Consider the following 23,010-nt stretch of genomic DNA (forward strand, 5'->3'; position numbering starts at 1 on the left):
CTTAGTAATGGCTTGATTTCTCTTGTATATACACTACTGTCCACACTATCAGAAGCCCAATATTTAATAAATGAACTAGCAGTGTGTTTGCAATCCACACACTTACTTATATGGTGCTTTCTTCCTTGCGGCCACACTAGTTAATAGAGAGGACTGAAACCAACCTCCCAGCTGGTCTTTTCCTTCAAGGTATGTATCTGCTCTTTGCTCTGTACCTTTAAAAACAGAAAATTTAAAAATATCAGCCTGTATCTTCAAACAATTAATACACTTAACAGAAAATCTCTGAAAGTGATTAGTAAAACTTATTCTGCTCTTTAAACCCTGTAGATAAGTTACTTTTATAAATGGTGTATGGTTACTTGAACATGATACAAGTGATTCATTAGTATCACAATTTTTTTTAAAATCCAAGACTCACTGAACTCCAAAATTTAACAAATAAGCTTGCTTTCCCCCAAACAAAATAAAAAATTATGAAAACAGAAGCTATCACACTCAGAGGGCTTCATAAGAAGTTCTCGAAATACCTTCCAAGTACTCCTAAACAAACTGAAGGACCCAAGAAAAGATCACATACTTTGGAATTAATAAAAGTCTACGCTACAACCTGAAACTTCACCAGTTGGGAGTTACTCAGGAAACAAGCCACAGATGTAACGTGCCTGACTAGCCTGTGTAAGGCATCAGGTATTTTCAGAGGAGATCAGGAAGCTTTGGCAGTGACCGCAGCTCACCTGCGACAGAATTTACATTTCTGGTCACTGGTGTTCCAGGAAGATTAAAAATTTCAGGGAAGGGTTAGGACAACATGGGAAACAGAAAGCCTGTGGTGGAAGAGAGGGGTCTGGAGGAGCCTGGCTTGTTTAGCTTATCCAGGTGAAGGCCGAGTGGAGATATTATTCCCTATAAATACACAAAAAAGAGCAATGCTAGAAAAGAACAACTGGAGCCAATGAGTACTGTTGGCATCAGAGAAAAAATGAGATGCAAGGCACACAGACTGGGTATTAGCTGACTGCACATTAAAAGCAGAAGAAGAGCAGACCCAGCTTTCCCACAGGGTTGAAAGAGGGCAGCAAAGTTTTAATGGCTTTACTGGTGGAATTCAGTCACTGTACAAAAAGGTACAAGACTTGTTGACTCAAGAAGTCCCTCTTTGTCCTAAACAACCCCAGACAGGTCACCATCAGAGTGAGAACAGACTAATGTGCAGCACAGCAGAACATGCAAGTCAAAGCCTACAAATGTGCAAAATCATACACTTATTTGGCAGGAATTTAGTTTTGATTCCAGAAGTTGGTGGTGTAATTTTCCAGATATTCAGAAAAAAAGTTTCTCTACTCAGTTTTTATCTACTAGCTCCTTTTATCCTCTTCCTAGGACCCCTGAGACAATGCTTCTTTCTGCTGCTGACACACTTGATTTATTTGTTTAACTTAATGGAAGTTTCGATATTTAGATCCATCCTGCAATAAAAGGAAGTTCAACATTACAAAGGTCAAGGCCATACAGTTCCAGCTAGCACAGGAAAAACGTGTGGGTGGATGTTACGGTTTTTAGCACATTTGTTTATTCCTTCAAGAAAATCTACACAGAGTTTGCATTTTAAAAGTCGAATAAGTAGGCATCAGCCTTTGTATTAACAGACTGCAAAAATATTTGTGAGGACAAGATAAAAAAAAGAATATTTGTGGTAAGGAAGAAAATAACAGTGGAAAATCTGTAACAACACATTTGTTATTTACAACTAACTTACTAGCCACTGGTTTTAGAGAAGTGAACTTTTCATGGAAATGCCAGAAGTTACAACTTAGAGGAGAGAATAATTTAAACAAACAACTGATTACGAACAGCAAATTGCATTGGTCTTTTCTGACAGGAACTAGTACATCTGGCAGGCTGGCTAATGTAGCTTACAAAATTAATGGAGGCCTGAACATTTTATCTCCGTAACATACAAACATGGGTTTTGCATATACAAAGCCTGCCTTTTAAGTGCACAGGTAGCTCCCCTACCTCAGTTTCATTAAAGTTACGATGGTTATATATAAATTAATTAGAACAGTGCACACGTTCCTTTGTAAATGGAAGAGTATGTCCGACAACCCAGAAGAGACTTTTCAGTTGTTTATTTTACACTGAGGTACAGTACATAGGTCACTGAAGAGAATTACAATTTATGATCCTTCTCGTTTGGATTTCAAGATTCCATATCTTTGATCTTACAGACTTTGACTTTTAGATTAAACGTATTGTATTTTAATGCCAGGAATGAATCAGCTAAGATGAATTCAGGTCTCTCAGTCAGCACAAAAGTTTAAACACTTAGATAGGTAAGTTGTAAAATAATCACATTCATTCAGTTAAATATTAGCCAATAAGATAGGGAAAAAAGTTACGATGTTGAAAACTACCATCATTGAGAGACAAAACTATGGGTAAAAAGCTGTGTGACTTTTACCAATGGCATATCACATCGCAATAGAGTCCAGTGTGCATTTTTATATGAAATATTTTGAAAAATAATAACCTCAAGGTTGTAGTGCAGATGGCACTCTGCCCACGAGGAAAATCTCAAGACCTGTACAAGAATTTTAAGACAGAAAAGAATTCTCTAAAATGGATACTCCAAAGACAGCTACTGAAATAAGCACTATCAAAAGGCTGAACACAAACTGAACTTCAAAGCAAAAGAGAAAAAAAAAAAGTCCTAGGCACCACAGCATTGAGTATTCAAAATTACCAAATGCTTTTGAACCAAATTTTGCTTTTACTACACCTTCTTTTTGGAGGCAGTGTATTAACACTCTTCTACCTTACAGCAGTACTGTGAAAATGAATTTATTCATGCATGAAGCATTCAGACTTAAATTTTAACATTGCATAAAAGAATATGGAAACAGTTCTTTCAAAAAATATTTGAGGCATGTGTAGCAAGAAAGAAACAGGATTAGATAGCACAACAATAAACTGTTCAGTGAAAACAGTGCTAGGCAAACACAGCATTAACGAAGCAAACAGTATCCCCAGAAAGCTTCAGTAGCAGTGGGTTTTCCAGAGCACATTGCACTTGTGGATCTGCTCTCAATGGTGCAAGTGGGGTAGCATTTATTTTACACACAATCTAGTTATAACTGTACATTTTTGATTTTGTGACTACAGTAGCTAAATCTTTGATCTTAGTGTGTAAGTCGCACCTTCCTACCTGCCACACTGCTGATGTAGAACGGTTTGGTTAATTCGTCATTTAGCTCAAACTAGTACCTTTGACACAACTAGGCTGGAAAAAGGAATTCAACCATAATTTAATGAAAAAAGAGCAACTTTAAGTCATTTCCATCAGAACTATGCCCAGTCTCTGGTAGGAAACGCAGCAGGGCAAGTGTTAGAAATACGACTGTATCCATGCAACCTATGATTTAGGCCACTGAGCTTGCTGTCACTGAGCAATTCCTTCAACCTGTTCAAAAACCTCATATTGCTGAATCTCTCTCTCTTCTTCCTCCTCCCCACCCCCTTTCCAACCTGCCATATTTTCTGAAAGCAATCTGTGCGGCCACCAGCTAAAGGGATGAATTTTATAACTGCTGCATCTCATTTAATAAGCTTGGACACAGCTAGTTCAAGTCCAGTGAAAACTCAGGCCTAAGTTCCCCAAGTTGCAGAAATGGAGAGAACGACTTATTTTTGCGAGACTGGAACTGGCAGGGAAATCTGTAATGCCTTTTATTCCTGCTGATTACTAACAGACAGATCATTGATTTATAATTTTCAATAACTTGAGTTCACGGTAGAGTGAAACAATTATAAACATTACTCTCACAGTTTTAGCCATCTATTATATCCTCCAGTTGCCCTGAAATTAACTCATGTGCTGCGAAAGCACCACTGCCATGCATGACACTGTCATCAGAAGGCAAGCAATAACTGTTGTTATCACTGATCTCCTACTACAAAATTAACAGGTAGCACTTTACAGGCAGCACACCAGCTTCCATATGTCTCTGTGCTTTCATGAGTTTAAGCCATGGAAAGTTTTTCTTCTTGTTACGACATTCTCTAAGCAATTTTGGATTTCTCTGTGGATTTCATCCATTGTTCCCCAAGAGTATTTTGGAAAAGAATCCCATCAGTCAGTCTGTTTGTAAGCCCTGCCAATTATTTTTGTTGACGTAGGAAGAAGTTCTGCAAAAAGTTTTAAAAGCTGGAGCATACTGGGAAATACAAGACAGAACTATTAATTCAACAACTTCTCTTGCAAAGTGGATTTTTCATAAAGGGTAAATTAAAACAGTAATTTCATATGAATCACTGAGACTGTACTTCCACTTCTGGCAGTGGCTGGGAGCCTCAATTACATAGGCGAAAAGGTAATGCAACTTTTGTGTCATTTCTGAAGATAAATAGGCTTACGAGATCACACTGCTTGTTAGTCCCTTCCCCAACTTTTGAACCAGTGGGTCCACTCCAGTCATGTCAGACAGCAAAAGAAGATGCCTTACACACACCAAGTTCCAGCAAGTTTCATGAAAATAGATGACTAGATAGAGAAGAGGAACTTTTAATGGTTCCATGAAAGAAGAAGTCTGTACTGTGAAAGACCCAACATTTATTAGAATTATTACATTTATTAGAATATATATTACAGAATCCATATGGCAGCCTTACACAAATTAACAGTGAATCAAGAGTCTTGATTCTCCTATTCCTTATTAAACACAGTGTCTTTCCTCTACACAGGATTAGAGATAGTTTTTGCATACTGAGGCGTTAAGCCCTTAAAGAATGCAAGTATGTAACTGTGCATAAAATACCACTACTTTGTTATACCTTTCAAAACCAAACCAGAAACATTTTTAAAGAGTATGAACTTTAATATATGTAAAGGTCTTCTAGAAAATGAATGTTTGCTGATGGTACTGTTGCCTGACCATGTTGCTAAGAAATAAAACCTCTGGTACTAACGTGTTTTATAATTCAACAAGATTGTTATCACTCAATTGTGTACTGAGGGTTTAAAGTCCAACAGACTTGATGTATGGGACCAGACTCCTCCTTTACAAAGGACTCCTGACTTTGGACTATCCTCCAGGCAAATAGCGTAAATTTTATATATTTTTATACATATATATATATATATCTGCTACCTGCTGAGTAGCAACTACTGGCAGCAGGAGCTATAAATAGGATAGAGCAAGTATAAATATTTTAAGCCACAATATACTGCTTTAGTTACCGAAAGTAATCAGAAGTGAAAAAGTACACCTACACTGTTAAAATTATACAACTTACTTAGATTCAGCAGCTGATCTCAATTTTGTTCTGCTTCAAATAGCATGCACAAGCACAAACTGAAATTTGTTAACTGAAAATAATTTAAGAGTTACCAACTAGCAGCGAAGTACCTTGGCCATTTGTGTCATGAAACTTCTATACTCAAAACAAGTATGTTCTGGTTAGATGATGCATGGTATGCCACACGGCAGAATCAGTCAGAATAGAATATTAGAAAAATGTCAACTTCAACTATGCTGAAAATGAGTTTGCCAACATTAAACCCTTATCTTTACAAGCAAAAGCAGCTTTACAAGAAGTCACAACCTGTTTGCTGCTGGCATAATCTAACTCATTTTTGCTGATACCAACACCATCATGCAAAACAGTTATATTTTGTTCTCCGAGTATTTTAAAAGAAAGATCAACTTATTAATTCTGTACCTTCCAAAACATGAGCCCAAGAAGTTCCACTGTCAAACCAGATGTCTAGGACATCCTGTCCCTTGACATAATCCAAAACATCATGACCACCAGCCTATTGGAAAAACAATTATTAAATAATGCAAATAGAATACTCCATATCATCAATGATTTTCAAAGCTAGAAATAAAATAGATTTGGTTTCTGGACCAGTTTTGTAGAGGCTCTGCTACCAACTTTGTGAGTGAACACAAAATAATTTAGGTAACTGTTCACAATAGTTTTCAGATAATTACTGACGAAAACCCAAAACAGAACAAGGAAAAATTACAAAAAACCCCTGAGATGGCAGAGTAACACTACAGTTTGAATGCTAGCTTAAGAACACAATTATTAAAAGAACAATACAAAGTTAGGAAGAACTAAATAAAAATTCTTATCTATTTTAATGACAAAGACTTAATATATATTTGGGCTCATAATTTGGTTAATTAGGATGTCACTTTCCTCCTGAACTAAAAGGAGGAGGACTGAGATCTCTGCCCTGAATTAGTGGCACAAATCTGATTGTGTGTATTTTGCCATACTCAGATTTCACTTTCTGAATATTTCTTTCATAGGATACCTTCTCAAAGGTACAAGACTGAAAAGGATCATGGGAATATATGAAGGTTTTATATTATTTCCCATCACATCAAGCACTTTCTGTATTTGAAGTCAAAAAATTACCTTCGCTACAGCCTCTTTTGATAGTAGTTGTTCAATAGGAAGGGTCCACCATGCATCTGTTCCGTGCTGCTCCACTATTTTGATGACACCTGTGATAGTTTCACTGGTTAGAAGGAAAAAAGGAGTTTATGAATTGATGAGTTAATCGTACCTTTCTACAAGTATCCCAGATCCAAAGTGGTGAGATAAACTGATAAAGAGATCAAGCTATTTAAACCCGTGATTTTCCAGCTTCTAATCCAGACAAGACTCCACAGAGCTTTCTGCCTGTATTAAAAAGACTTCCTACTTTTGTCTTCCAAGATGGGGAGGGTTACGTAAAACCTGGACATACAGAAACCTGCATGTATTCCAAATAGCTTTTTCTGCAAACACTCAATAACTGGGCACTCAGAAAAGATGCCAGCAGCTTGAAAACTTCGAAAATCCATTTCACTTGCTATTTCTTGACCTTGAATTTACAGAAACTAAACAACTACTTCCCCCTCAAAACATTTGCTCTTTTTGACAACAGGCTGCTTTTCTCCACTGGATAAAGAGACCTTGAGAACTCATGTGGAAATGGAGAGTTACGAAATAGCAGCATTTTGAATAACGTACATATATATTAGACTTCTGGTTGCCTGGATCTCCTCCCCTTTTTAGCAATATATTTTTTAAATGGTAAGAAACACATATATAAATATATTAATCCCAATAGTCTGGGAAACCGAGACTTCTGTACCCAGTAGAGGAGTGATGTAAACAACCATTCAACATTCACTCGGAAGGCAAATACGAGTTCATATGGTATAGCACCAGCCAGGACAAAGGTCCTGAAATAAATGGATACTACGGAAATAAGAAAAATAAAAAAATTAACTAAGCATTTTTCCTGATGTGAACAGTAACACAACCACAAGGCGTGCAGTTCTCTGCACTATTTATGACACATTTAATTGTTGTCCCCAGTAGGTAAGGCTATGGGGAACTGATTTTTAACATCATTTAATGCCAAGTCTAGACATAAATTAAGATAGCTTAAAAAACAAAACAAACCCCACATACTTTGTCTTGCTGACTCACAGAGCACTTTAGTAAAGAAGTGATTTTTAAGACATCTACTGTATTTAAGGAGTACAGCAGATCATCATGACCTGCCAACTTCAAACTAAAATCGCTGTGTTACCCAAGCCACCAGAGATTTGTTTTTAACTGGAGAAATGAAGATTTAATCACTTAACTAACTTCTTGACACAGTATTGCGAACAGGGAAAAAGTAAAATAATGATCTGGCATAATTAACTTGAAAACACAGAAGGCAGATGATCTAACTTCTTCAGTGTCATTACTGGGTTTTGTATTTGGACGTCAGTACAGTATTTTTTCTGCACTGCTAATAAGTTGAGCTACATCACTACAACATTTAGTGGACTCTTATACACGGAGTTTAAGCATGAAAACCCATGTTCTCCAAGAAGATGTAGAACAAATTATTACTTAATTACATGGCATGAGGTGCAACAGTAAGAAGAAAATGCAGTTTTGCTCTTGATTGTGGGAATAAAATTGCAACATAGACCAATGGTTTTGTATTAACCAATCAATCATCAATTAATCAATTTACTTTTCAAAGTAAATTCCTGGAGAACATCCCAGCAGGTTTTCTGGAGAGAAAACCCACTAACCAGTAACACTCACAAAGCGACAGCCAGCTAGCATACCACTGCCATTCTTACCCTTTCAGACTAGAATGGGTATCATTCACCTTCCAGTTTAATGATGCTAGGACACAATTTATGGCTTTAATATATCTGCTAACATTTATCTTGGTAAAACAACATTTAGGAGCTCTGGTTCTGAATGGTATCATTTCCTTTCAGAAATATTTGCACAGAGGCCTATTTGCCTATACTTCCAGTTGTGAAGTGTTACTTCTCCAAGACAAAAGCACACAACTCCAGTCCTGGTAGATTCCTGGCAGATAGCTGATAAGTATCCCTTATGTCTTGCCTCCCTCAGGCTAAATCTTCAAATTCAGAAAGCTCTCAGAAAAAAAAAAAATCAAATAAGCCAAGGAGAAGTTTGTTTGTCTCAGCCCAGACTAAAACTATTCCACTGAATTTGTCTCTCTCTTGTGGGGTTAGTACCTTCCACTGAAGAGGCAGGCTTTACACCCAGACCTTCAATGACGACACAGACTGTAGCACCTGGGAACGCTTCAGAAAAAGCAATACACAACATTATTTTTCACTCCTTGCCAACAGAAGGCTCCATCTTTGATTCTTCTCAAATACACTATCAGTGTATTTTTAAAGACGATTATGGGTAACTAGTTGTCTTCAAGTGAGTATTTCAAGAGCTCCCTCCACAGTCTCAATGCCTTCCTGTTACTGGCCAAGTGTTACCCATGGAAGTCACCAGCAGAAGACAGAGTAGCTAAATTTAAAAGATGATTTATGCTAAAATGTGGTTATTACCACATAAAATGTTAGTGCATGTCAAGTGATTCATGGAAGAGGTAATTCAGTGCTCAGCTAATGATTCTGGCATCAAATTAGAGCCAGAAAATTTTTCTAATCAAGAATCATACCCATAACTAGTTTAGAAAAGCTACCAGCATGCCCTATTAAAGCAAGTAGAAAATTTAAACAGGAACTAAGCTTGTCTTCCACATAACTTTTCCATATTGCAAATACACTTCAGTGGAGGGACATAAACTCTAGGGATGAATTCATTTTCAACCTATACATTTTTAATGCATTCAACAGGTATTTGATGATATCAGTGTTTGTAGGGATTTTTAAAAGGTGATAAATCCAGCTACAGACCAAAACTAACAGCTACCTTGGACAACATGTAGGAATATACTCTTAACAAACAATGTTTTCCAGCAACTGTCTGGATACAGTTTGATCACAGCAGAAATCTCAGTTTGTCAGATGTTCTAAGCTTTAAGTAAAGGAGATACAGCCTGAAGTGCCACCAGTTTTCTGACACTGCAACTGTTAATTGCAATGACATCTCTCCTCAGTGGAAGAGATAATGATTAAGGTCTGGCCTATCACACAAATATTTGGAGAAATTAACAAGGTGGGGGGGACCTGAAACACTGTGTTAGTGCAAACTGTATTACCTGTAGTGAGGATGAACTGTTCCCCTTTCCATTGGAGGCGGGGGGAGGGACAAGAAGGAAATAAAACCTCGCTATCGATCTCCTTTGGGAAACCATCATAAAACGACTGCCTTCATTTACAGTAAGTATTGCCATTGCTACACAACAGTTGTCTACTATCGTAGATACACCATTACTACAAAACATACTATGGACTAACCTTTTACCAAGTGTATTGCTATGCAACACAAAGGCTTATATTGTTAATTTATGAAGGGCAGAATTATTTTAAAGACTCATTTTCGTGACAGATACAATTATGCTACAGATAAAAGTTTTCAGACAACTAAAAGAAGGTCAGGTTTGTGTTATCAATCACTTACAAGAAATAAGGAGTCATTGACTGTGAATTCAACTTGTTATTGACCAATATTCTCAAAATTCTATCATAGTTTCAAATCAAGTAAAAAAAAAAAAAAAAATTTTTAGCAGTACAAGTTTTTTTCATTACATTCAGTTTCCCTACAGAATATAAGTGAAGATTAACAGGCAAGTATTTTCTAAGAGGAGATAGTTAAGACCAAAGATTTCCAGGATACCGTTTCAACAAATACTTTTTCCTCCTACAGTTTGAAAAACCCAAGACAAACACAACCCCCCTCCCCGTTCCTCTAATCTTTTCCCAGGATCCTTATGATTAACTATTACCACAAGAGAGAGAAATGACTATATTTAAGGTATCAGTATTGTAAGGAAGAAGATTTTTGCAAAGTACTTTTATGTAAGGTGCAAGTGAAAACCACCTTTCTCAAATAACTACTCATCACTTTATAATCTGTGGCTTCAACGTGAGCATGATAATTCACCGAGTTAGCAATAAACACCATCGTAAAACTTTGCCCTGTATTCATACACTATCTAGAAGAACTTGCATTACGTGTCACTCGCTACAATTTAACGCTGAAACCCCTACGGCAATTCACGCTACCACGACGCCAGCCAATCACTCCAAAGTCTGATATTGATTATGCTGAACACTTATTTAATGTGTTAACAGAAATTAGGCAGCATTAAGATACAGTCGGGAGGAGAAGAGTACAGTGCCTGATGTTCTCTCGACCTCTTTTCAAACAACAGTAAGGAGGGCAAGTTACCTTCTCTTTTACGTGAACACTGATACTGCAGCAGTACGTATTTAGGTTATGGTAAGTTGCTATTGCTTACAAGTCACTGAAATGTCTTAATATTTTAAAAAGCAAATTACAGCGCAGGGTAGATCTACTTCAAAAACAGGTTGGGGTTTTCTCTGTCAGAAATTTAAGTTACTCGTTAATCAAAGTCACAGAGAAGGGGACAAAAGTTCTTAGACATTAGAATAATCTTTGCAATAGTACTTATTATTACCAATATCTGAACAGTGAATTTGTAAAGAACTTATTGCATGAGGTCAGATTAAAGTATGTATCTCACATTTATTACCTGGTCTGAGCTAATACGGGAAATACAAATCTCTCGTTTTACTTTTGGAGCTCCTTCTCTCTTCTCTTCCATGAGTTACAGAATTTCCTAGAATCAGAATGTTTTCTCTCAAAATCTATTAAATTTTGAAAGTTGACAAACAGTATAAGCGTTTACTTGTGCATGTATTCTATTTAAAGTCTTTTTTCCCCACTCATGCAGAAAAATTGCACAGAATCTTACCTCCGTATTGTTACTGAAAATGGCAATAATGACAAAATATTCTCTCTTTTCTCTCTCTCTCATATAGGGTTTTGTTATTTTATAGTAATTTTTTAATTCTTGATTGCAATATGATGTGGTATACTCTACATAAAGAATCTAATCATTAGTAGCGTATTAAATTTACAACCATAGACAACAGTGTCATACAATCGAATGTCTTTTAGGGCTATGACGGGGCCACAGCAGCAAACAGGAAGACTCATGGAGATCTTGAATCAAACTTGTTACATACAAGATTACAATCTAGCTCTTGGCTTTCAAGTTAGAAAGACAGGATTGTTGGTGTGCGAAAAATATTCTATTAGAGAGCAACAGTTGCATCTTGAAAGAGAAGCTTTCTGCGGCCTTTCGCATGACAAATTCCGGGTAAACTCTCACTTACAGAGGGAAACACAGCGGTTTATGTTAGGGACTTTTTTTTTTTTTTAAAAAGTCTTTTTACAGGTGATACATAAACAAGATCACTCAAGATCGACCATTGGTGCTCTCACATGTAACAGCAACTCCATGTGGACTACACTGACTTCCAGTGGAGATGCTGTTACTTTTGATAGCCACTCAAAAACTCCAGAGCAGCTGCCACTGGAAGCATGTTTATCCAGCATTCAAGGTAAGAAAACAGCTTTTTTTTTGAAATGTAAGTTATTTACTGTTGTTTTAATGATATTAATAATTCACACAATCTGAATATGAAAATTCTTAAGTGTTAGAAATATGTCAGCAACCTATTGTGATACGATTTTCAAAATGATCACGCAAATGCAACGAAGTATTTAAGCTTAGCTGTTTATTTCAATAAGAACTGGTGTCCAGGAAAATGACCTATGAATTGACAGACTGCTTTCTAAATTTGCCTGTCATTTCTATAGGCCAATATTCTGTGCACTTTTCCTACTCTGGTTACAGAAGTCTGCTACGGCTAACTTTAAATATTTGATGAGTATTTTACACTTTTCTTTGAAAATTTCACCTCTACTGTAAAATACGTTAGAATTAAAGAGTACTGACTACAAATGAGCATCAGAAGCTGTCAGTCAAATGAAATAAATCTACTTTTCAAGCGTATTGGATCTGTCTCTTTTTTTTCCTAAATGTCTTCTTTTTTCCTCCAGATCAATTCTAACCAAACATGCCATACTCTCCCTTTGTTCATTCACCTACATGCGTGACTGCTAGGCCAATACCTACACATAAAGGTCGAGTTGTTAAACTACTGCAGAGTTTATCATATCAAAACGCCCCGATGGCCACATATTGTACAACTCCAGCAATAATCTCACACAGCTCAAGCACTTACAAAGACATGTGCTTTAATACAGGTCACTGGCTTTCAAGGTAATTTTATGACAACCTAAAGGAACTCCCATGCATCCCTCCTTCCAAATACTTTCTGTACCAGCTGGGTCAGCTCCTCTATGTTCTGAAGGAGATATTGCTTCATGGTGCCCTTCATGTTTGACTGCCAACTGCTAAACTGTTTTTCATCACACTCTTATTTTGTTGTTAAACTACATATTTAACAATCTTAAGCAAGCACAAGTAACACACTCAAGTCTACTCTGCAGATAGACTACAATAAGTATTCCTCAGAAATGGTAATTTTATGTGAACATACACTTACTTTTTAATACAGTAACAATTTTTGCAGGTAAAATGATTTTATACCCCACAGAGTCTCCATGCATTTATTTCCTGATGTGCGTCTGCATTATTCAGGTACTATAAATGACTAGAGGTTATTGTGGTCTTTTCTCACAGTTACTGCTTACTGTGGGAGAGTCAAAGTACGTATCTGTGCACCTACACGCCCAGCCACACTAGGTGAAGCTAAGGACTAACTGCTTAAAGTCCATTCCCTGCTCTCCACACCCTAAGCCTCACCTACTACTATACTTACGTGCTCAGCCCAGACTCTGGAAAACATGCTGGCCTCTCTGCAGTATATTTATTCAACACCAGAATAAAACAGGTTCTGCGACAGTACTTAAGTTCATCTCCAGCTATGCAATCTTATTTTCCATAATAAATTTGCACAAATGGTTGTAAAGTTAAGATGTATAAAATGGAGTTACACTAGCATATCTCAAGACAGAAAACAATTATGGAAATAAACAATGAATGTGGAACTCCACAATACTATTTTTATGAAATCACCTCTTAGAGGATACTCACAATTGAAACCCTCTGTTCCCCAAAGGGGTAAAAGCAGAACTCTATTACTCCTTAAAAGACAGAAAAGGATATTTGGTTGAGTTTTCTTGTTTTAAAGCATAGCTTGGATTTCCTCTGCATTACATTGTCTGGAATTCCTGAAATGCAGTGTTTGCAATATCTGGATACTATTAACCAAAAGGTTAGCAGAATAAGGCTAGCACCTGAAGCTTTAGACATACCAAATCATATAGCTAAAGGTCACTTACATTTATTGAGGCTGGCTCTTCAAAAACACTCTAATTTTATTTTGAAACAAAGTGCAGTTATTTATTCTGAAACCGATTTGATCATTCCGCTTCAGATATCTCATTGCCACTTACTCAACGGCAAAAAGCTACTTTGACAAAATACCTGTATTGTTCAATTTACAGCGCTACAATTACACTTGCAATCTATTCTAACTACAACTTGCATTTTACTCCTTGCTTAAATGTAAAGGCCAGTGATTACTGCCAGCTCACTTAACTTGAAGACGAGGGATGAAAGCAGCAATTACTATCAAGGGGACTTTTCAGGTAACTTAAGTATCCAAGTAAATTGATTCCTATTACTTACATATAAGTCACCTTCAGCAATGAGTTTTTGATTGTTTTAATTTATAGCTGAATTAGTTCTGTGTATAAACAATTACAAATAAAAGCATGTACTTATACTTAAATAGACGTTTTATAATGTTGTGTAACTGCAGCACAACAGACAGTGCTCATTCTTTCATTTTTCAGTACATAAAGCTAGACAAATACCTGTTTATCAAGCATTCTCCTGTGTTCTTCTGATAAAAAACAGGAATCGGAACACCCCAACATCTTTGCCGTGATATACACCAAAACGTCCTTCTGTCCAGCATTTCGAGCATTCTGTTCACTGCAGACGTAGGAATAACTTTCACTTTTTTCAGCACTTCCTATAAAGTAGACAGTGAATTGTTGAACACGCTTCAGCATTCAGACAAACACTGTTTATGCTACCAGTAAAAAAAAGCTACAAGTCTACACTCCCGCTCCCAGTACCGAATAACATGTTCTTGGGCCACTGTCACATTTACTTTGTTTACTTCACCACATGTTGCTCTTCAATAACATACTTCGAACGCTGCATATACTGTACATTTCCCCACAGAGCAACCAACGCTTTTTTGCCAGCTCTGATTCTCTAGCAGACGCACCCTAAAGTGAGTTAGAAATGGTATCAGTATCTCTATCTGAAGTTTAAAAGCTCATTGTGTCTCGTGCTGTTGTCTACCTTGAAACCCCATCTTGATACATACTGCCTGTATTACAGAGTGTGGGCTACCACCCACTCCCATGAATAACCATCATATTTCTTTCATTCTAGATAAAGATGAATATGGAATAAACACCTCATGCCCTAATTAGAATGAAATCACTGTTACCCAAGACAGCCTAAGGTGCTGGTCTGAGTTTTCTGTGTGGATGTACATAATTTCAAAGAGCAGTGTATATTAAAAAAATATGTTTTAAAGTTATTTAAAATAGGACTGTGGCAAAATTAATAGGGGAGCAAATGAAGATGCCTGGCTATACAAGGCTACCATAACAACAGAGGTAATTTTAATAGTGATAAAATTGTCTCTTCTGATTTAACTCCTTGAAACATTGTATTTTTAAAAATATTTTGGGGAAAAAAATTCAGTAGCTCTAAGAAACTTATACATCTCCTGTAAATAGAATGAACAAATATGTCAGTCAATGTATTTATCCTGGATTATATCAATATGGACAAAAAACCCCAATAACATTCATCACTTCTACAAATAATTAACACTTTTCAACTACTGTTTGTAAACCCTACAGAACATGTTCTGGAGTGAGCTATAGCAATACTGTTTTGCTGATTCCAAATGGCATCAGCTGTCTTTAAATGTCCCATAAGAAAGCAAAATTTTATACCTGTGCTGTAGCCTTCACACTTGCTGTGTTTACAAACCACTGTTTGCTGGCACGAATAATCATTGGTTTTTTAGTCCTCCAGTCATATGGGTAACTGTGCACATACTTCTCCTCTTTTAACAAACTCCCAGCTGCTTGAAGCATCTGAATGACTGAGAGAAAAAAATGAGACAAGATTAAAATCTGATTTGAACATACTGCTACTGTTAACCTCAATTCATCCCTTTCCATGATCAACACATAATAAGAAGTGCCTGTACCTCATCCACATTCAAAATGTGTTCAGTTTATATGAACCCTCAAAATACACCTGCAGAAATGTAACTGATAAAGTAACAAATGGCTAAACATCAAATACTCACCAGCTTCATTCCCCTCTCCAAGGACATTCTTGTTTTGAAGTTCAGGACCTGCAGCTTCGGTAAAAAACCCACCTTCATCCACAAGGCAATCCTAAAAATATGTTAATCATGTCAATAAAATACCATTTTGGTATTCAAAAGTGAGTTAAGTACTCTGCTGAGTAAATACTTTTCTGATGAACAGCAAAGTACATTATATTTAAGTACACTTCAGATTTAATGAACTGCAATTTAGTAATCTAGCAGGCAAGTGAATTTTACGTCAGAAGAAATGAGCACCGTTACGTTTGCAGATATACCACAACTGTCTTACATGAAGTCATTGGTTAGTATTTCATGACTTTTCAAATTAACGGTGAAAAACAAAAACAAACCAACCAACCAACCCCCAAGAAAAACCCTACCCCCAAAAGAAAACAACCACAAATATGAGTATAATTAGGTTTTGGAACATCTCAAGAGTCACCTCTTTAAAAAGGTGAAAGAGAAAAAGAATACCCTGCATCTTCATTTCCATCAAACACAAACTGATCTGTATTTATATATGTGTTTAAAACAAGCGTTGCTGAAAAAGAATAGTAATAGTGACCTACATAACTGATGATTTACTGGTCTGCAAGATACAGCTTTATAAGCCAATTCTGAGTACTGAGAGCCAATATCTGAGAATTGTTGTCTGTGTTATCGTTTAAAAAACAAAAACACAGAGAGAGAAGAGAAATCGCGTTCTATTCTACCACTTCCCTGTAAGCTTTAATTAGCAGACAGATGAAAAACTTCATCCTTTTATTTTGATACACACTTTTTTAAGGTTAGTCCTGCATTCCTGCAGGCCATTAGTGACACTCACACTTACGTGAATGCTTCAAAACATTTTCAAGTTTTATGCACAAACTACAACAATCACTTTAGGGGCATGTGATCAAACAGTTGCAGGAAATCAAGAGCAACAGCTGAAAAAATAAAATACCGTGGGTAGCTGATGGTGGGAAGCTACGCTGTAGTCTTCCATACCATGAGCTGGGGCTGTATGAACTAATCCTGTTCCTTTTGCCATTGTCACGTGATTTGCAGGTAACAGAGGAGAGACTCTGTCAGGAATTGTGGGATGAGCACAAGAACCATCTGCCAAATCTACACCTGGGGGTGAAAAAAAAAGAGAAAACAGAGAAACAATTCATGCATTCAGCTTCTTTTATCAGAGAGCAGAAATGGAACAACTGATCAGCAAGTGCATGCGTGGGATACTATTCAGATGTACTACTTCTTTATCTTGTTTGTGGGTGCCTGCCCAAATGCTTTCAAATTCTCTGCATTGTTAACCTTGCACACAGTTTTTTTTCCTTTGAAGAAAAAGCTTTTCTTCTACCTTAGACAATGGTATTCCGTTAGCAGTGACATTCCACCTAGAGACACTCCACACATTCCCATTCCTTGGGGACTGCTATCTCAGTGTTCCAGAAGCAGGTCTCAATAATGATTTAGTAGGCTAAAAACCTTGCATATGGGATCTATGCCTAGTTCTGCCACTAAGTACTAATATTACCATGAACAATTCATTTAAATTCTCTAAATTACATACAAATAAAGAGAGCACAGCATGAACGAAGCTAGTGACAGTTTAAGGTTAAAAAAAAAAAAACACTGAAGAAATCTTGGTAGTAAAGCCTTGCTGAAAGTCAAGAATCACAGAGCTTGAGGAATGCTTCATATGACAAAATGGCCTTCACTGAACGCTTTCTTCCTAGAAGGAATGTGTTGAAGAACTGCTGTCAGACAGTTAGGTACACAAATACAGAAAGGTAACAAAAATAACTAATTACTGAATATATGGGAAGATAAAAAGAACAGGTTCTAATATTAAATTTATTTTCAAGAAGGTCCAACTCCACTGTTGTATGTTATCTGCAAATCATGTGATTCAAGAAGGTGGAACCTGTGAGAACACCTCCAGGTGATTTTATTATTAGGTAAAAACAAGATAATTAAGCAGAGAAACGGATAATTTTCTTCCCTCTGAAAAAGAAGGCATGGAAAGACACCAAAACAACTTGAAAAGAAAAAGCCATAGAAATCACCATTCTCGCCTCCTTTAGATATGCATATTTCCAGCACTGAATCACTGATAAATGCAAATGAATAAAGATCACAAATGACACATTAAATCCCAACTCATGACACCAAATCAGAAGTCTGTCTATTAAGAAATATCACTATGCAGTTTGTCAGGATGCAAACTTAACCGCTTTAGTTTGTCCTTACAGACAACGGTCACCTACAATACCTCAATATTCTTCATGGTTATGGTGAAGGCTTAAGACACCTCTTAACAATGAAAAACTTGAAAAGTAACATAGCATGACAACAACGGCTGATAGTGCTACCGATTCTGCTACACTAGGTAGTTTCAATAGTTTTCGTAGAATTTAGCAATCAGGCAGTCAGCAAGCACACTTGTAATTAGCCCCTTGTTCTCATCAGCAATGAATGAGAAAGACAGACAAACTGTATTCAGTGTAATTAAGATTTTGATACTGAACAGATTTCCACTACATGTTTAAGCTTTCCAAGTGTGAATCCAGATTTTAAAAAGTATTTTGAAATCTATGGATGAAAATTTGAGCTACAATACACCAATACTAAATCTGGCAGACTACTCCTCCTCTTTGTATTATTTTAGCAAAGCATGTTCTCAAACTATAAACAAACTTAATACATCAAAACTGAAGCAGTTTTCAGACGCCTACAAGCAGATTTCTAAGCAGCTTAAGATTAACAATATTAAAACCTACCTTTACACGTTGAGATAACCTCAAACTGCGTGTCCAAAACAGCAGCTGTAGATTCAACTCTATCTGCAGCTAGAATGAAGTGTTCACCAGTAGTTGTACATTTCACAATTGAGTATCTACAATGCAAATATGTATTTGTGATACTAAATAATTACCAACACCATAAAGCCACAAATTGTTTAAACACTCCATCTCTAAAAGACAGCAAAGTATGTTTTAAGATCTACATGTCCAATTCACTTGTAAATCTCAAAAGAATTTCAAGATAACGTAACATCAGGAAGAAGAAATAACTTTAAAAAAATAAAAATGAAAGCAGAAAATAATATATTAATAGAGATATAGAACAAAGCTTACAATTGTGTCACTTTAAAAAAACCAAACACAAAAAAGATGCCTTAAATAAAATGTAATGGTAGTCCAACATTTTAACTTTGCTGATAAATATTGATAAGGACTGATGCAGATCACTGAACCAAGTTAAAGACACATACGTTGAATCTGGCATGTAGCAAACTGCTTGATTGGCTGGCACAGTCCAAGGTTGCGTGGTCCAGACTAGCACACTAGCAGGGGATGATCCATCTACAGATGTAAATTAGAAGTACTTTACTTACAATTATAACAAAAACAAAAGCTATCAGTCTTAAAATCTATACAGAAGTCATACCTATCACAGAAGTCAGCTTAGGTGGTGACTTTAACAGGGGAAATTTCATATACACAGAACGACTGACATGCTGCTCATTGTATTCAAGCTCTGCTTCAGCCAAGGCTGTTCTGGGTAGATATCAAACGTAAGTTAACACACTTGAACATGAAAAGCTATTGATATCCTCGCTAAAATTTTGAAGACAAAATAGTAAGTTGATTCTTACTTTGCTGAAGGGGACCAGAACACAGGTTTATAGTCCTGATAAATGAAACCCTAAAGAGGAAAGGGAGGGGGAAAAAAGAAAGTTAGGAGAATCGAAACTCATGACAAATCAAAACACATTTCAACAAAAGTTCAACATACCTTATCATACATTTTATAGAAGACTCTCAGCTGGTTTGCTTCATACTTTGGATCAAACGTACGGTAGCAGTTAGCCCAATCTGCCATTACACCCCAACGAATGAAGGCGGATTTCTGTTTCTCAATTGCTCTTTCTGCAAATTCTCTGGCTGAAGGGAATAGTGCCATTAAGCACATGGTTTAGCCCACCAAGATCAATATAATATCATTTAAAATATGCTATTGTCTTTTTTTAGAAAAGCCTGAGATGAATATATTGAAACTATGCGCTAATTACTGGTGTGCACTAAATAGATCATTATGGGTCAAAAATATACATATTTCAGGGAAGCAGTTACATAAAATGACTGCAAGAGTAAAAAGATCCAGGAGTGGCACTTTTTGACTAACATGGGTACATAAAGCACAAATGTCTCTAGAATACACACTCTTTTTAAGGAAGAGGGAAAAAAATAAGTATATTTAGTTATGAAGAACAATTTCTCAAAATGCATTCTCAAGTAACGTAAAATAAATAAGAGTGAAAATTAACCACCTCTGTTGATGCTGATCCAAACTTTTCAAAGCAACATGCATCTGAAAATAAGTTAGCCCATTTATCGTCACAATTTCAAGCTAAAGCAGTTTAAATTGCTCATTACAAACAGCTTTGCAGTTGAACGTTCATGTCTTTCAATACATATGGCATTTGAAATTATTTCTTCAAAACAGTTTCCATATAAAGCAGACCAACTTTCTCTGAAAGGAGCACCCCTATAGTTTTGTAATATTGTTAAAAACACTGTCAACAAATACATTCCTACTTATGATACTGAGCCAAGCTGTCCTGATGAAGCTTGATTTTTACATGTATCTTTTTAGCTCCTAATCAAATTCAGTCTTCAAAAACCAAAAGGCTGTTGATCTGATAAATACCAGTTTCAATGCACTACACAGTTAAGCAAGGCAGAAATCCAAATCCTCTGCCCTTCTTTTGTTTTTTTAAACCCATGGTCGATGCTACGCATGTTCATTACAGCAACAAATTAAGCCTGTGTTCAATTATCTCATTTCATAAGATTACATCGTACTCAATCTGCTTGGCAAATACATACAGTGATCATACAAAATGTCACCAATAGCTAACAGAAAAGCCCACAATAAAGTATAAAAACCATATATAAAGCATAAAATACAAAATATGAGTAGAATGTACAAATACTTAAGCCAACTTTTTCTATAAAGATATTGCAAACAGTAGTTTACCTCTCTGTCGAATTTCCATTGGTGAAAGATTTTCAGCTCCTTTGACTTCTGACAACGCCTTCAACTCAATTGGCAATCCATGACAATCCCATCCTGGCACATAGTGTACTTTATAACCTCTCATCATGTAGAAACGATTAGTGATGTCTTTCAGAATCTGCAAAGACACAAGGGTCTCTTACCACTTTAGCTCCCCCATGTGGAATAGCTACATTATTAATTAAGATCCTCCTATTAAAAAAAAAAAAACCAAATACAAAAGGCTGCGTGGTAAATTTACATTTAAGACCGTGCATTTGTGATTTTTCTTGCCCGTCGTTTTGTATTTTGGCAGAACCTCAGAGGACCTCTGATCAAAGGAGTTCACATTCTGTATAAGTGAAAGATGCAGTTTATAAACTTGCAAGACTTGAAGTGAACAAATCCTACTTGCTCTCATTTTTAAAACATTGAGCTGGATCTACAGCGTCGGCCTAGTGCATATTACTGTTTTTTTGATATAAGTGATCACCTACCAAAACTTGTCATTTTCAGAAGTCCAAGCTTTGGCACTAGCACTGTAAGAAGCTGTGGGTCACATTTTAGTCTTTCCCACTTTGTAGCATATGTAATGCTGTCATTCTCAGGCCTGAATCTAAACGTATCCAAACGTATTTAGGAGTAATATTTCAAAGCTGAAATTTACATTTTAAAAGCCATCAACATTTAGGCATTGTGGTTCCACTGAGGGTACCTAAATAAAATAAATGCAATAGAACAAACTTACAAAATACTCAAAGGAAAAAAGAATAGCAAGGCACAGCTCAACGATGCATTACAGCAACATTATTACATATACACATATAGAAATATACATTCACTACGCAAATAAACTGCATTTAATATTACTTAGGAATGAATTACAGGCTGGATTTTCTCTAAAAAGATGTTCTCTTTTTACTGAAACATTCAGCATCATAAATGAACACTCAGCATATAGGTACCATATACTTGTATATGGTATTTATGTCATGGTATGGTATCTACGTAACCACACTTGCTTTTTAAAAGGCCCGTCTGCCAAAATACCAAACACTTTAAAGTGTTACTGATTTAACTGGGAATGGAGAACACACAGCACATTATAGGAAGTGTTTACCGCTTCAAAACAGTAGAGTATGAACGAGTAAATATTTACTTTATTTAATGCATGGCCAACATGAGGGTCTCCATTGGCATAAGGTGGTCCGTCATGCAGACAAAATTCCTGCTTTGTTTTCCTTTGCCTTTGCCATGAATACAGTTCTGAAAAACCACATTTCTGTAGAGACAACATGAAAACACCTAAATCATCACAGGTCTTTGCACTTCCAAAAAGTCTGGATTTTGGCTAGACAATAAAACATATAATAAAGGCAAACAAACAAACACGGAGAGTTAATTTTTCTAACTCTGTAACAGAAGAAGTTAGTAGTTTAATAGTACTAAAAAGCCCGACACAGGCATAATACTAAGCCTAACATTATTACTCTGGCTCTCTGCTATCAGGAGGGTCGTTCCTCTTTCTCCAGACAAAACTGGAACACACTTGAGAGTACCCAGACCATAAATAAACAACTAAAGATCCCGAGTTCTTCAACCTTCTCCGCCAGCTAACGTCAGATGGCCTGGCCAGGCACCCGCGAAAGCCCACACCGCCAAGAAGGTGACCGCAGCAAAGGCGGGCCCGTAAACAAACCTCTGCCCGCCACCCCGCCCTCCTTCCCGGCGTTGGGGCTCCGCCGCCGGGCCAGGCCTCGCCGCGCCGCCGCGGCGGGCGGCGGAGTCCTACGTCCCTCTCGGGGCACGCAGCCCCCGGGCGAGCCGGCCCCGGCCGCTACCTGCTGCAGCTCCAGCTCGGTCTCGGGCTGCAGCCGCCCCGGGAGCTGCGCGGGGAAGCGGCTGCGCGGCAGCAGCACCGTGTCCCGGTACTGGGAGTCCTGCTGCCTCTCCGCCACGGGCTGCCGGCTGTTGGCCTCCGAGGCGGCGGAGCGCGCCCAGGCCCAGGCGACCCCCGCCCGGGCCCGCAGCCCGACCCGCGCCCCGGCCCGGGCCAGCGGCGGCGCCCGCCAGGCCCAAAACATCCTCACGGGCTCCCTGCGACGCGCGTTGGGGAAACACTTCCGCCTGCGCTACGGAAAGCGGTGTGGCGGCGACGGGCCGCGGGAAGGGACACGTCACGCAG

At 37.4% G+C, this 23,010-nt stretch overlaps 1 protein-coding gene across 1 annotated transcript in view; it reads right to left on the reverse strand.

Moving 5' to 3' along the window:
• IARS2 (isoleucyl-tRNA synthetase 2, mitochondrial) overlaps positions 1 to 23,000 on the reverse strand; it is a 29,763-nt gene extending 6,763 nt beyond the window's left edge. The window contains exons 1-15 of the mRNA XM_050893254.1: positions 22,667 to 23,000; positions 21,985 to 22,107; positions 20,808 to 20,964; positions 19,563 to 19,711; positions 19,423 to 19,472; positions 19,215 to 19,324; positions 19,039 to 19,129; positions 18,545 to 18,660; positions 16,723 to 16,892; positions 15,753 to 15,843; positions 15,391 to 15,542; positions 14,224 to 14,384; positions 6,430 to 6,532; positions 5,722 to 5,815; positions 107 to 215 (exon numbers count right to left, since the gene is read on the reverse strand). Of these exons, the coding sequence (XP_050749211.1) occupies positions 107 to 215; positions 5,722 to 5,815; positions 6,430 to 6,532; positions 14,224 to 14,384; positions 15,391 to 15,542; positions 15,753 to 15,843; positions 16,723 to 16,892; positions 18,545 to 18,660; positions 19,039 to 19,129; positions 19,215 to 19,324; positions 19,423 to 19,472; positions 19,563 to 19,711; positions 20,808 to 20,964; positions 21,985 to 22,107; positions 22,667 to 22,909 (1,919 nt within the window). The 5' untranslated portion in view covers positions 22,910 to 23,000. The remainder of the gene's footprint in view (positions 1 to 106; positions 216 to 5,721; positions 5,816 to 6,429; positions 6,533 to 14,223; positions 14,385 to 15,390; positions 15,543 to 15,752; positions 15,844 to 16,722; positions 16,893 to 18,544; positions 18,661 to 19,038; positions 19,130 to 19,214; positions 19,325 to 19,422; positions 19,473 to 19,562; positions 19,712 to 20,807; positions 20,965 to 21,984; positions 22,108 to 22,666) is intronic.
• Between the last annotated feature and the right edge of the window lie 10 nt (positions 23,001 to 23,010).

Source organism: Gymnogyps californianus, chromosome 3, assembly GCF_018139145.2.
Source record: "Gymnogyps californianus isolate 813 chromosome 3, ASM1813914v2, whole genome shotgun sequence".
NCBI lineage: Eukaryota > Metazoa > Chordata > Aves > Accipitriformes > Cathartidae > Gymnogyps > Gymnogyps californianus.